At 36.4% G+C, this 16,310-nt stretch overlaps 1 protein-coding gene across 1 annotated transcript; it reads right to left on the reverse strand.

The window, feature by feature from the left end:
• Positions 1–12,015: 12,015 nt before the first annotated feature.
• LOC116909382 (olfactory receptor 1500-like) lies at positions 12,016–12,954 on the reverse strand. The gene has a single exon (XM_032912937.1). The coding sequence runs from the start codon at positions 12,952–12,954 to the stop codon at positions 12,016–12,018; it is 939 nt and encodes a 312-aa protein (XP_032768828.1).
• Between the last annotated feature and the right edge of the window lie 3,356 nt (positions 12,955–16,310).

Here is a 16,310-nt window from a genome sequence, read left to right on the forward strand (position 1 = left end):
AAACCATCCAGGATTTAAAAATGGAAATAGAAACAATAAAGAAATCACAAAGGGAGACAACCTGGAGGCAGAAACGCTAGAAAAGAGGCCAGGAGTCATAGACACAAGCATCAGCAACAGAATCCAAGAGATAGAAGAGAGAATCTCAGGGGCAGACAATACTATAGAAAACATTGACACAACAGTCAAAGGAAATGTAAAACGCAAAAAGCTCCTAACCAAAACATAAAGGAAATCAAGGACACGATGAAAATATCAAACCTAAAATTAATAGATATAGAAGAGAGCAAAAACCCCCAATTTAAAGGGCCAGTAAATATCTTCAACAAAATAACCTAAGAAAAATTATATAACCTAAAGAAATAGATGCACATAATCATAGAAGAAGCCTACAGAACTCAAATAGACCAGACAAAGTGAAATTCCTCCATCACATAATAGTCAAAACACCAAACACACAAAACAAAGACAGAATATTAAAAACAGTAAGGGGAAATGGCCAATTAACGTATAAAGGCAGACCTATCAGAATATACTGGACTTCTCACCAGAGACTGTGAAAGCCAGAAGATCTGGGGCACATGTCATAAAGACACTAAGAGAACACAAATGCCAGCCCAAGCTACTATATCCAGCAAAACTCTCAATTGGCATAGAAGGAGAAGCCAAAATATTCCATGACAAAACCAAATTTCCACAAAATCTTTACACAGATCTAGCAAAACAAAGGAAAATAGATGGAAAACTCCAACACAAGAAGGGAAACTACACCCTAAAAAAGCAAGAAAGTAATCTCCTTCCAACAAACCCAAAAGAAGAGAGCCAACATAACATAATTCCACCTCTACCAACAAAAATAAAACCAAAAAAAAAATCTCTATTTCTTAATATCTCTTAACATCATGGACTCAATTCCCCAATAAAAAGACATAGACTAACAGACTGGATACATAAAGGGAACCCAGCATTTTGATGCCTACAAGAAACTCACATCAGTGACAAAGACAGGCACTCCTCAAAGTAAAAGGCTGGAAAACAATTATCCAAGCAAATGGTCCCGAGGAAGAAGCTGGAGTAGCCATCCTAATATTGAATAAAATTGACTTTCAACCAAATGGTATCAAAAAAAGAAGACAGACACTTCATATTTATCAAAGGAAAAATCCACCAAGATGAACTCTCAATCCTAAATATCTATGCTCCAAATGCAAAGGCACCTATGTTCATAAAAGAAACCTTACTAAAGCACAAAGCACACAGAGCAACCCACACAATAAAAGTGGGAAATTTCCAAACCCACACTCTGATCAATGGACAAATCCTGGAAACAAAAACTGAACATAGAATATAAAAACTAGCAGAAATTATAACCAAATGAATTTAACAGCTATCTATAGAACATTTCACCCTAAAACAAAATAATACACATTCTTCTCAACACCTTAGGGTACCTTCTCCAAAATTGACCATATAATCTGTCATAAAATAGGGCTAAAAATATACAAGAAGATTGAAATAATCTCATGTGTCCTATCAGATCACTACAGATTAAGGCTGGTCTTCAACAACAACAACAAATGAGAGAAAGCCCACATATGCATGGAAATTAAACATTGCTCTACTCAAGGGTAACTTGGTCAAGAAAGTAATAAAAAAGAAATTAAAGACTTTTTAGAATTTAATGAAAATGAAAGCACAACATACACAGACTGATGGGACACAATAAAGGCAGTGTTAAGGGGAAAACTCATAGCTCTGAGGGCCTCCAAAGAGAAACTGGAAAAAGCATACACTAGCAGCTTGACAGCACACCTAAAAGCTCTAGAACAAAAGGAAGAAAATACACCCATGAGGAATAGAAGGCAGGAAATAATTAAACTCATGGCTGAAATCCACCAAGTAGAAACAAAAAAGACTGTAGAAAGAATCAACAAAACTAGGAGCTGGTTCATTGAGAAACTCGACAAGATAGATAAACCCTTAGCCAAACTAACCAGAGAGCACAGAGATGGTATCCAAAATTTAAAAAAAAGCCAGAAATGAAAAGGGAGACATAACAACAGAATCTAAGGAAATTCAAACAATTATCAGAATCTACTACAACAGCCTATATACAAGAAAACTGGAAAATCTGGAAGAAATGAACAATTTTCTAGACAGATATCAGGTACCAAAGTTAAATCAGTATCAGATAAATCATCTAAACAGTCCTATAACTCTAAAAGAAATTAAACAGTTATTAAAGTCTCCCAATGACAAAAAGCCCAGGACCAATTGGGTTTAGTGCAAAATTCTTTAAGACCTTCATAGAAGACCTAATACAAGTACTGTCCAAACTATTCCACAAAATAGAAACAGAAGAAGCACTACTCAATTCGTTCCACGAAGCCACAATTATGCTTATATCTAAACCACACAAGGACCCAATAAAAAAAAAGAATTTCAGACCAATTATCCTTAATGAATATCAAGCCAAAATTACTCAAAAAAATTCTCGCAAACCAAATTCAAGGAAACAGCAAAAAGATCATCCATCATGATTAAGTAGGCTTCATCGCAAGGATGCATGATGGCTCAATATATGGAAATCCATCAACCTAATCCACTATATAGTGAAATTGAAAGAAAAAAAACATGATCATCTCATTAGATGATGTGGAAGCATTTAAAAATGTGACACCCCTTCATGTTAAAAGTCTTGGAAAGATCAAGAATTCAAGGCCCATACATAAACACTGTAAAAGCAATATACAAGAAACCAGTAGCCAACATCAAACTAAATTGAGAGAAACTTGAAGCAATCCCACTAAAATTAGGGACTCGACAAGCAGCTGCTCAATCTCTCCCTACTTATTCAATATAGTACTTGATACCCTACCCAGAGCAATCAGACAACAGAAGGAGGACAAAGGGATATAAATTGGAAAGAAAGTAGTCAAAATGCCACTATTTGCAGATGATATCACTGTATAGTTAAGTGACCCCAAAAGTTCCACAAGAGAACTACTGAGCCTGATAAACAACTTCAGGAAAGTGGCTAAGTAAAAATTACCTCAAACAAATCACTAGCCATCCTCTACTCAAAGGATAAACAAGCTGAGAAACAAATTAGGGAAATGAAACCTTTCACAATAGTCACAAATAACCTAAAATACCTCAGTGTGACTCTAGCCAAACAAGTGAAAGGTCTTTATAGCAAAATTTTAAGTCTCTGAAGAAAAAAGTTGAAGACCTCAGAAAATGGAAATATCTCTCATGCTCATGGATTGGTAGGATTAATATAGTAAAAATGGCCATTTTGCCAAAAGCAATCTACAGATTAAATGCAATCCACATCAAAACTCCAACTCAATTCTTCTTAGAGTTAGAAAGAGCATTTGCAAATTTATTTGGAATAACAAAACCCCAGGATAGTGAAAACTGTCCTCAACAAGAAAAGAACTTCCGTGGGAATTACCGTCTCTAACCACAAGCTGTATTACAGAGCAATGGTGATAGAAACTGTATGGTATCAGTTCAGAGACAGGAAGGTAGATCAATGGAATAAAATTGAAGAGCTAGAAATGAATCCACACACCTATGGTCACATGATCTTTGACAAGGTGCTAAAACCATCCAGTGGAAAAAAGATAACATTTTCAACAAATGGTGAAGGCACAACTGGAAGTCAACATGTAGAAGAATGCAAATCAATCCATTCTTATTGCCCTGTACAAAATTTAAGTCCAAGTGGATCACAGACCCCCACATAAAACCAGTTACACTCAAACTAATAGAAGTAAGAGTAGGGAAGAGCCTAGAAGATGAGCACTGGGAAAAATTTCCTGAACAAACACCAAGAATTGACAGATGGGACCTCATAAAACTGCAAACCTTCTGTAAGGCAAAGGACACTGTCATTAGGTCAAAGCAGCAATCAAGAGATTGGGAAAATATCTTTACCAATCCTACATCCAATAGAGGGCTAATATCAATATGTACAAAGAACTCAAGTTAGACTCAGAGCCAAATAAACCCTATTAAATGGGGTTTTAGAGAACTAAACAAAGAATTCTCAGCTGAGGAATATAAATGGCTGAGAAGTACCTAAAGAAATGTTCAACATCCTTAGTCATCCAGAAAATGCAAATCAAAACAAGCCTGAGACTCCACTTCACACCAGTCAGAATGTCTACGATCAAAAACTCAGGCAACAACAGATGGTGGTAAAAATGTGGAGAAAGAGAACCACTCCTCCATTGTTGGTGTGATCGGAAGCTGGTACAACCACTCTGGAAATCAGTCATGAGTTTCTTCAGAAAATTGGACATTGTATTACCCAATGACCCAGCTATACCACTCCTGGGCATATACCCAAATCATCAGGGCTAGAAAGAGCAGGAACAGCAGGAAAGGCAGCAGAAGCAGTGCCCCCCTCCCTGGCTGAGTTCTTTCTCCCTCATCCACACACCTAGCTGGGCCAGATATCTCAATGGAGAACCTCAGGTTCTAAAGCACCACCATCATGGAGGAGTGTTCCTCTTTCTCCACATCTTCACCAGCATCTGTTGTAACCTGAATTTGTGATCTTCGCCATTCTGACAGGTATGAGGTGGAATCTCAGGGTTGTTTTGATTTGCATTTCCCAGATGACTATGGATGTTCGATATTTCTTTCTGTACTTCTCAGCCATTTGATATTCCCCAGCTGAGAATTCTTTGTTTTGCTCTGTACCCTATTTTTTAACAGAGTTATTTGATTCTCTGGAGTTTAGCATCTTCAGTTCTATATATATATATATATATATATATATATATATATATATATATATATAGGATATTAGCGCTCTATCAAATGTAGGATAGGTAAAGATCTTTTCCCAATTTATTGGTTGCCTTTTTGTCCTAATGACAGTGTCCTTCTCATTACAGAAGCTTTGCAATTTTATGAAGTCCCATTTGTTGATTCTTAATCTTAGAACATAAGTCATTTGGTGTTCTGTTCACAAAATTGTCCCCAGTGCCCATGTATTCAAGGATCTTCCTCACTCTTTCTTCTATTAGTTTGAGTGTATCTGGTTTTATGTGGAGGTCCTTGATTGACTTGGAATTTAGCTTTGTACAGGGCAATAAGAATGGATCAATTTCTCTTATGGTCTCTATGACATCTGCCCAGGATCTTCTGGCTTTCATAGTCTCCGGTGAGAAGTCTGGTATGATTCTGATAGGTCTGCCTTTATATGTTACTTAAACTTTTTCCCTTACTGCTTTTAATATCTTTCTTTGTTTTATGTACTCCTAAACCTGATAAACTACTTCAGCAAAGTTCCTGGTTATAAAATTAACTCAAACAAACCAGTAGCTTTCCTTTACTCAAAAGATAAACAGGCTGAGAAACAAATTAGGGAAACAACACCCTTAACAATAGTTCCAAATAATATAAAAATACCTTCATGTGACTCTAACCAAGAAAGTGAAAGATCTGTATGACAAGAACTTCAAGTCTCTGAAGAAAAAATTAAAGATCTCAGAAGATGGAAGGATCTTCCATGCTCATGGGTTGGCAGGATTAATATAGTAAAAGTGGTCATCTTGATAGAAGCAATTTACAGATTCAATACAATCCATATAAAATTTCTAACTCAATTCTTCATATATTTATAAAGAGAAAAATTGCAAATCCATGTGGAATAACAAAAAACCAAGGACAGCAAAAATTATCCTCAAAAAAAAAAACTTATGGATGAATCATCATCCCTGACCTCAAGCAGTATTACAGAGCAATAGTGATAAAAAACTGTGTGGTATTAGTACAGAGACAGGCAAGTAGATTAATGGAATAGAATTGAAGACCCAGAAATGAACCTACACACCTATGGTCACTTCATCTTTGACACAAGACCTAAAATCATCTAGTGGATAAATAACAGCATTTTCAACAAATGCTTCTAGTTCAACTGGCAGTCAGCATGTAGAAGAATGCAAATCAATCCATTCTTATCACCCTGTACAAAGCTCAAATCCAAGTAGATCAAGGACCTCCACATAAAACCAGATACTCCTAACACATGAGCACTGAGGAAAATTTCCTGAACAAAACCCAATGGCTTATGCTCTAAGATCAAGAATTGATGAATGGAACTTTATAAAACTGAAAAGCTTCAGCAAGGCAAAGGACACTTTCATTAGGACAAAAAGGCAGCCAACAGATTGGAAAAAGATCTTTACCAATCCTACATCCAATAGAGGTCTAACATCCAATATATACAAAGAACTCAAGATTTTAGACTCCATAAGACAAAATAACCTAATTTAAAAATGAGCTAAACAAAATTCTCAACAGAGGAATCTAGAATAACTTCAAAGCACTTAAAAAATGTTCAACCTACTAAGTCATCGGAAAATGAAAATCAAAATGATCCTGAGATTCCATCTTATACCATTTAGAATGACTAGGATCAAAAACTCAAGTGAGAGCATGTGCTGGCAAGAAAGTGGAGAAAGAAAAAAATGCTCCTCCATTGTGGATGGGAAAGAGAACTGGTAGGAACACTCTGGAAATCAATCTGACAGTTCCTCAGAAAATTGCAAATAGTTCTACCTGGAGACCCAGCTATAGTTCTCCTAGGAATATACATAAAAAGTGGTCCACCATACCACAAGCACACATGCTCTATTATGTTTATAGTGACTTATTTGTGATAGCTAGAATCTGGGAAAACCCACTTATCCCTCAGTCAAATAAGGAATACAGAAAATATGCTTGATTTATACAATGGAATACTATTCAGTTATTAAAAACAAGGACATCATAATTGCTGCAGGCAAATGGATGGAACTAGAAAATATCACCCTGAGTGAAGTAACCCAGGCCCAAAAGTACATGCTTGGTATGTGCTCCATGATAATTGGATATTAGCCAAAAGTTTCAGAGTGCCATGAAACAACTCACAGACGATAGGAAGCTTAACAAGAATGAAGACCCCCCATGTGGATACCTCAAACCCACTTAGAAGCAGAAAGAAAATAATCATGGCAAACAGAGGGAAGGAGGTACTTGTGTGTGAGAGGGAAGGGAAGATGATGAAAAGGGGAAGAAATAAATATGGGAGAGACAGGAGGGCACAGAGGGAACCTCCAGAAAGTCCGAGAGAACTGGGATTGAGAGGCCACCAGGACTCAATGGTGAAATGGCCAACAGTACAGAGGTGGAACCTGAGGAAACCACCTCCATTAGATAGACATGGGCTCCAGTTGAGGCAAGGGACATTCCCCATCTTCAAAAATTTTAACAATAAATAGACTTATAGAACAAATAATCTTATTTGTTCCAGTCTAAAAGAAATGCAAAGATAAAAATGGAGCAGAGACTGAAAGAAAGACCACACAGTGACTGGCCAAACTTGGGATTCATCCCATGCACCACAGCAAACCTGACACTATTACTGAGGGCATATTGTGCTTACAGACAGGAGTCTGGGATGGTGGTCCTCTTAGAGTCTGTACCAGCAGCTGACTGACACAAATGTTGATATATTAAGCCAACCATTGGATTAAGGTCAGGAATCCACATGGAAAAGTAAGGAGAAAGACTGAAGGAACTGAGGGGGATTGCAACCCCATAGGAAGAACATCAGTTTCAACAATTCCAGACCCCTCAAAGCTCCCAAAGACTAAGTCAAAAACCAAAGAGCATACGCTGGCTAATCTGTGGCCTTGGGCACATATGTAGCAGAGGACAGCCTTGTCCAGCCTCAGGGGGAGAGGGTGCACTCAATCCTGTGGAAACTAAAACCCAGGGAAAAGGGATGTTGGTGGGGATGAGGAGGAGTGAGTGAGCAGGTGGGGAAGCACCCTCAAAGAGGTGGTGAGTGGGGGAGTGAAGAACTCAGGGAGGGGGGACTATAAAGGGGGCAACTTTTGGATGTATATAAATAAAATAATTTGATTAAAAAATAAACAAGAAAAGAACAACATGTAGTAATTTAAACACCTTATTCTTCAATTCATGTGCCAGAGACGAAGCTCAGTGTTTGTTAACTTTTCCTGAGCCAGGGAGAAAGAAAGGGGGGCAGATACGCAGACAGAGTAGGACAGAGAGACAGAGATGACAGAGTCAGGCATGTACAGAGACTTATGCACAGTGGATGAAGGAGAAAAGGGCTACACCATACCTTTATTTTTACTCTCAGCTTTTTGTAATCTATGTAAGAAAGCAATTTTTTAAATTTTTGAAATGGATAAAACTTTACCCAAAAAAGGAGTTAAAAATGTTGTCCATAATAAATTTAAAGCACTGTTTCATTCTATAAACTCATTATAAGTTCAAAGCAACAGTTTCTTAGGCTCTTGCTTTATCATAGTGCACACCTGTGTCCTTATCTTTGGCCCTGACCTAGAATGAAAATTTTTTCTTGATCAAAAATCTGTCCCAAACCCATTTTTTATCTTGATGCAATTTATGAAAGCTCATTGTGTTAAGTATTATGCAGCCTTTACTTATTATTCTATGAAGAGAAGAACATTTTATTCTTGATTCTAACTCTATTCCATCTTTTTGGGGAAAAAAACTTAACATTATCTTCCCAAACATTCATTCTAAAATTATTTGAATCTAATCAGGAATTCTATAACATCATTTATTCATCTAAACAGCATTAATTCTTGAAACCTCATCTTCATGTTGAACTACAGGAAATTTGTCCAATAGGGTGGGCTGATGTCCAGGAATCATTCGACTAAGTAGTAGTTGTGTGAAAGGCACATAAGCAGCAAAGGAAAGACTGGGTCAAAGTCTCTGTAGCTGTGCCTCTTCAGAGTACACCCATCACAGCTATGCTAAATGGCGAGACTTTCCCAGAAAATTCACTTGCTTGTTGTGCCCTTTCCTAGATAGATATAGATATAGATATAGATATAGATATAGATATAGATATAGATATAGATATAGATATAGATATAGATATAGATATAGATATAGTTACAAATATGAACATATTTGTATGTGTTAAGTATATGCATATACATACATATAAACTACATGCACATCACATGTACATATAAACTGCATATACATTAAATGTACATTATGTGTACATACAGACATAGACAGTTATAGAACTTGAATATTTTAAAGCTTCTGAGTTTTGTGAAATTTTATTGTTCTCTCAAAGATCTATTTGTATTAATTTCAAACTTCTTAGCTATATACAATCAACTTTCACCATGTCTTTCACAGCACCTTCTCTCCAAACTTTGCCCTCTTACCCAGTACATATCTCTTATAAACTAAGGTCATTGATGTTAATAATAATTATTAGTAATTATTGTTAATAAATTATCATTATTAGCATTATTTCCTAACTCATAGTCTAATTAGTGTTACCCATATGTACATGGCTGGGGGTTATAAAATGGTATGTAGGCAACCTGACAATGTCTACCCCCTCCACAGAAAAAGAGACTCTCCCTCTCCAAGCAACTGTAAATTTCCAAGAGCTCCTCAGGAAGGAGTGGAGAATTGGGATCCCTTGCACTTCCATGCTGGATAATTTTAAATTTTAAAATACAATTGCATCACCCCTTCTCTTCCATTCTTCTGTAATACTCCTACTGTATCTGGCACCTATCCGAAATTCAGAGCTTCCTGTTCTTAAATCTATGTTGTTACACATGAGCTTATTCAGCATTCCCTGCATGTATATGCATCTAGGAATGAACACTTTGGATTGGAAAACCCATCTGGGAGCTCAACATTGCAGAACAAGAATGCTTTCTCTCTTTGCAATCGTCAATTGCCCATAGCTCTTCATCTAGGAATAGAATGTAAACTTGGTCTGAATCGATCCAACTTGACATTTTAACTGGCTTGATTTTGGAGTTTTGTTCAAGTGACCACCATCTCTGTAAGTATAGGTTTGCAACAGTTTTGACATCACCAGAGTTCAGCATGTCACAGTTCTTCATTCCATCCCCCTCTTCTTCCAATCTTTCTAACTCTTCTTCTATGATGCTCTCTGAGCCTTGGAGGAGGGATGGTCCAGATCAGATCCCATCCATGGATACAGATCACAATCTCAGCCATTGAACATTTCTGTGACTCAGGATTAACCAATGGCAAAACATAAATATAAAGAAGTCCATGACCTTTTGAATGAAATTTCACTATGAAATATCTGCTCTTTACATTTGCCTTGTATGTAAATTAAACTACACAGTTGCATGCACTAATAATTCACTCATTTTCGTGATCGAATAATGTTCTATTCTATGAGTATAATACATTTTATTTATCTGATCGTCACTTGACTTATCATTCTATATGTGATCATCATAAATTGTATTTGCATGAATAATGAAGACAAAACCAATTATTTGAATCCCACAACTTGCTGTAGCTGTGTGTCCAGGCAAGTAACTACTCATTCATATGGTAACTTTATGTTCAGTATTTCGCAGGCTCTTTTGGGAGTTCCATGCCACAAAGTTCTCACTCTTCATCTCAGGCTGACCTCATAGGATGTCACTTTGCATCTCAGGCTGACCTCACGGGTTACACTGTGCAGTGAGCAAGGCTAACTTCACCTGGTTTCATTGTGCAGTGAAGCTGATTTACAGAGTCACCCTGTGCAGCTGGCCTGGCCTCACATTTACATTTATGATTCTGCCTGAGCTGCATGTGTGCTGGGATCACAGGCATATTATCACACCTGACTTGATTTTTAACATTGTTGTTCAATTTTTCTGTTAACCTCTTTTTTCCTTACCACTCCATTCCCACATAGTCCATCTTCAACATTGCATATGGTTTCCATCACATTATATTATTGTTAAGACAATTTTTATGTGTAAATTAAATTTTTGAAACTATTTAAATACTTAGATGTTTTAGGCTATATTGTGAAACTTTGGTATTTCTTTGTATTGCTCAGCAAAGCTTTTGAATTCATTATATAGCTATTATGCATAATGTTATTGCTATAGAATATAAAATTTTTCTCCCTTTTAAACATTGTTTTTCACATGAAGAGGAAACAGAATTAATTTAAATAATTCTGTCATGTACCTCATAAATCTATTAAACTGTGGCAATGAAATTTCAGAGTTTATTCCTGACAACAGGTTAAATACAAAGGAAAACTGTGGAAATGAATAGACCAAGGTTATTATATGCCATACTCTCAAAAATTATAAAAAAGAAAAATTCTTCTTTGTACAGTAATGAGACAAAAAAGTGGAACTGTTCTATGGTCTCATACAAACATTGCCCCTTCACGTGAGATGAGAAGTCATTTAGCTTCATAATCTTCAGGCTATGAAACAGAAATTTCCCTATCTCTTTGACATTGGCACCAGGATTTTAAAAAAAGCAGTTCACTAGAAATGGAGTTTTATGATGTAATATATGAATACACATGAAAAATTACCAACTTTTTCTTTCTTCCTTCCCACATGTTAGAGAAGAATATTAAATGATCCCTAGTTATAAATCAATTCCAAATTAAGACAAAGTAAAATGAGAATTGTACAAAATGATTCTAAGAAATTTGTTCAGGGTCAAGATTACTCAGAAAATATAAATGGGTAGAAAGTATACGGGGAGTTAAGAGAAAACTGAAATGTCAAAATCAATATGAGAGAACCCCGTAATAGAAAAAAATTGCTGGTGAAGAAATTTTGTTGTTATCCAGTGTCATAAATCCATTAATTAAACTATTTCAAATGACATATCCATGAACACAGAAATCAGGGTAATGTGATAAAATTTTGCAGTAATGCAAGGGAATAGAGTTCATATTACGCAGTAGCTCATCCTCTGTGAATTTCCAGGATTGCACATGCAAGGTAAGGAGGACATTGTAGACAGATATCAAAAACAATCGTTTCTACTTTTACAATTGCAACCAACCTCTTCTCCTTCATGTATTGTAGCATGGACTTCCTTTTATGTTCTATGATGATGGACAATATCTGATATAAAATATTAACATCAATACATTTATTACATAAAATTAGATAACAATCCCAAGTACTTCCATTACATATAGATTTTCTTAATGCAGATGACTCTTATTAGGGCCCTTTTCACATCTCTGTTCCTCAGGCTGTAGATGAAGGGGTTCAGCATGGGAGTCACCACTGTGTACATCATAGCCATGGCAATCTCCTTCACAGTAGAATTATTACCTGATGGACATAAGTAGAGACCAAAAATTGTCCCATAAAACAAGGTCACAACAGATAGATGGGAACCACAGGTGGACAAGACCTTGTGGATGTCTTGAATAGATGGAAACTTGAAAATGGAGAAGAAAATTCTTATATAGGACATAATAATAAGTAGGAATGGAATAATACTGATGAGTCCACCCAAGATATAGATCATCATCTCATTAACATAAGTGTCTGAGCAGGACAACTTCAGAAGGGCAGAAATGTCACAGAAAAAGTGGAGAATCACATTCTTCTCACAAAAAGACAATCTAGCCATGAGTAGGGTATGCAGCAGGGCATGGGACATCGTCAGCATCCACAGAAGTAGCACTAGTGAAGCACAGAGCTTGGTGCTTATGATGCTGGTGTAATGCAAGGGAAAGCAGATGGCCAAATAGCGGTCATAGGCCATGACCACAAGAAGGAAGCTCTCCATGTCTCCAAAAACCATAAAGAAGTACAGCTGTGTCAAGCAGCCTGCATAGGATATAGATGATACTTGGCTCTGCATGTTCTGAAGCAATTTGGGCATTGTGACAGAGGAAAAACAGAGATCAGAGAAGGACAAGTTGCTGAGAAACAAGTACATGGGCATGTGGAGATGAGAGTCCAGTCGAACAAGGACAATGATTAGCAGGTTTCCCAGGATGGTGGTGAGGTACATGGCCAAGAACAGGGCATAGAACAGGAGACAATACTCTGATGGGATGGGCAGGCCCAGGAGGAGGAACTCCAAGATCATAGTTTGGTTGTTTCCAGTCATGCCACCAATGACTTTAAGAAAAAAAGAAAGTTACATTTCCTTAAACTCCAGTCATTGAGCCTCTATGAGAGCATAGATCATTTCACTTCTTTTTCTCATTTGCTTATTTAGAAAGAAGTTTCTTTTATTGCTCACATTCTTTAGTTTTTATATTCTTTACCTCACGATGTCATGCAATAACCTAGGTCTATTTCTTTCCTCAGTTGGCATTAGTAGAGCATGAAATACAAACCAAATCCTACACATTCTGATGCTTCTCCTGCCAACAACCATATCAACATTTCAACAAAAAGAGGTATAGTTTGAGACACACATGGTATGTTGTTTATTCTACAGTAATCAATCTTACTCTCATTAAAGTAATTGTTTCTACATTCATATATATTAAGTCTTTATAATCATGTTGCTTTAGCATTTTCTACTATTCTAGTTTGACTTAGTACATTTAATTGCTTCTGACATGAAAAATGCATTGGCATTACTATTTCTTTCATTCCTGACTGAGACCTGTGCTCAAGTATAAGAAAAAATTTATATTAAATCCATAAAGTTACTCTTCTTCAATTTCCTAAGGATATAAAGTCACTAAACTTAACCTTTTAACATGAAATTTTATGCTCTGTTATTGACTGGAGAGATGCAATCGTGTATGTATTGAACATATTCAAAAATGCAAAGAGCAATGCACTTTTAATAATATTAATAACTAATATTTTATGCTTCATATGATTCTACTATACTCATATTCATATGATATTCATATCCATATTAATATGATTCTGCTGATAATGATGTAGGAAAATAAATACAATGTCATTTTATAAAGTATCAGTTAATTTTAATCCCTCCCTTGATTTCATGTTCAGGTATCCCTAACAAATATAGTTTTTATGGGAATTGGTCTAAGTCTTAAAATCAGTTTTGGTTAACTTACAATTCTAAGTACGTCTATAAAGGTATTTTACTATGTATTAAGTTTTAAAATATTTATTAATATATCATATGGAAATAACTCTGACATTTCAAAGTGTGAAAGCCTCATGAAAGCAGTTAGCATTAAAAAATAAAACAGAGTAATAAAAGGGAAGTGTACACCTAATGGCTGAGACTCATTTATGGTCTGTGAATGAGTGGCGAACATGTTCTAATGTAGGCTTACATGTAGAGATTACAAAGATCACTATGTATTGTGGACCTAGTGGACTTTATTTTTACAATTGTAAAACTCACAATTTTTACCTGAGAAGCATAGAAGACTGCCCAGGGATGTAGTTCTAGCACTTATTATACAAACAGATCACCTGGAATTCTCTGAACACACTGACTCTGGTTTTCAAGCTGATACTCCATTTTATACAAGGACACTAAGGTAATGTGTCCCATTCTTGTCCATGGCTTGCAGTAATGAGTAAGTACATGTACAACTTGAAGTTGTAGACTTTTGAGCTCTTTTTATAGAAGATATCTTTGAAGTTTACTAATCTACCAAAATTACAGACTTACTAAAAGAAGGCACAAACACTCCAGCATTGCCCCTATTCTAAGGAGTTATAAGGTTGAAATGGGAAAAAATGCCCAGTAAGCAAATGTAATAAATCTCATCATTAACAAAATTATTATTAATGCAACTGTGGAGCAACGTATTACTAAAATACTTCAAAGTGTTCCAAAGTATAAAAATAGTGAAGAATAATATCATACCTGAAAACTGCCAGTTACACTATCATAAAACTGGAAGTGCAAGACCTGTAGTTTGGAGAACAGAAGGTTCCTCCTGATAATTTATCTAGGATGACTGAAGGTGTATTATAGTTCCTGCTCCAGACCCTGTCACCTTTATTCATTATCAGCACAGGAACAAGCACCCTCTTCAGTCAACACCTTCTTACATGTCCCCTTCTAGCCATCTATGGACCCAAGATGCCCAAGGGCCTCTGCATCCCTGAGGAATCCTGATCTTGTGCAATTACCCAGGACCTATATAGAAATAATTATTCAAAGCACTGATGAGGACACAGATGATAGTCACAGATCACTCCTTGAAGTTCTTAATGAGAAGGTGTAAAAAAAAGAGAAAATGGGATGCATAATTAACCTTTTGATTGTTTATGAAATGAAGAGTATTTCTGTGTAATCTAGCCTAGGTTTTAGTAAACTAAGGACAAGCTATTTAAAAACCACTGAAGAAATGTAAATGCTATTTGGAAAAAGACTAACAATTGGTGGGAATGGAGTTGTTCAGAATATTCTTTTGTTACTCTAAATTCTCTTGACACACATAGAATACCACCTCTTTAAATTCTTATTCTTGTTAGTTACACAGAGTTTCTTCACCTTAATCATGACTTACTTATTACTTTCAAAATCAGCATTTTGTTTTTTCTTTTTTTACCACTTTTGATATATGCTTACTTTTTATTTTTTATCTTTTATTAATTTTATGGGAAATTTTATAATTTACACTTCAAATAGTATCCCCTTTCCCAGTGTCCTGTTTATAATCCCTATCTCGTGACCATCCCCCTTCTTCTATGAGGGTGTACCCCTCCCCAACCATGCATGCTTTCCCCACACCCAGCTCTGACATTCCTCTACACTGGAGATCAAGGCTTGGCAGGACCAAGGGCTTCTCTCTCCCATTGGTGCCCAACAAAGCCACCCTCTTCTACATATGCAGATTTAGTCCTGGGTCTATCCATGTGTACCCTTTGGGTAGTGATTTAGTCTCTGGGAGCTCTGGTTGGTTGCTATTATTGTTCTTATAGGGTTGCAAGACACTTCAGGTCCTTCAACCCTTTCTCTGATTCTTCCCATGGGGATGCCATACTCAGTTCAATAGACTGCAGCTAGCTTTTGACACTGTATTTGTCACTCTCTGGCAGAGCCTGTCAGGACACAGCTTATCAGTCCCCTCTCAGCATGTACTTTTTAGCATCAGCAATATTGTCTGGGTTTGGTGGCTGTATGTATATGGGCTAGATTCCCAGGTGTGTCAAGTTCTGAATGTCCATTACTTCCGTCTGTGGTCCAAAACTACTCTACAAATCTCCTCCTATGAATATTTTTGTTCCACCTTCAGAAGGACCGATGCATCCACACTTTGTTTTTTCTTCTTGAGCTTTATGTGGTCTGTGGATTGTATCTTGTGCAATTTGAGCTTTTGGGATAGTATCCACTTCTCAGTGAGTGCATACCGTTTGTGTATTTTGAGATTGGGTTATATTACTCAAGATGATGTTTTCTAGTTCCATCAATTTGTCTATGAATTTCATGAAGCCATTGGGTTTAATAACTGAGTAGTACCCCATTGTGTAAATGTACCATATTTTCTGTATCCATTCCTTTTTTGAAGGATA

This window comes from Rattus rattus, chromosome 9 (genome assembly GCF_011064425.1).
Source record: "Rattus rattus isolate New Zealand chromosome 9, Rrattus_CSIRO_v1, whole genome shotgun sequence".
Taxonomy (NCBI): Eukaryota; Metazoa; Chordata; class Mammalia; order Rodentia; family Muridae; genus Rattus; species Rattus rattus.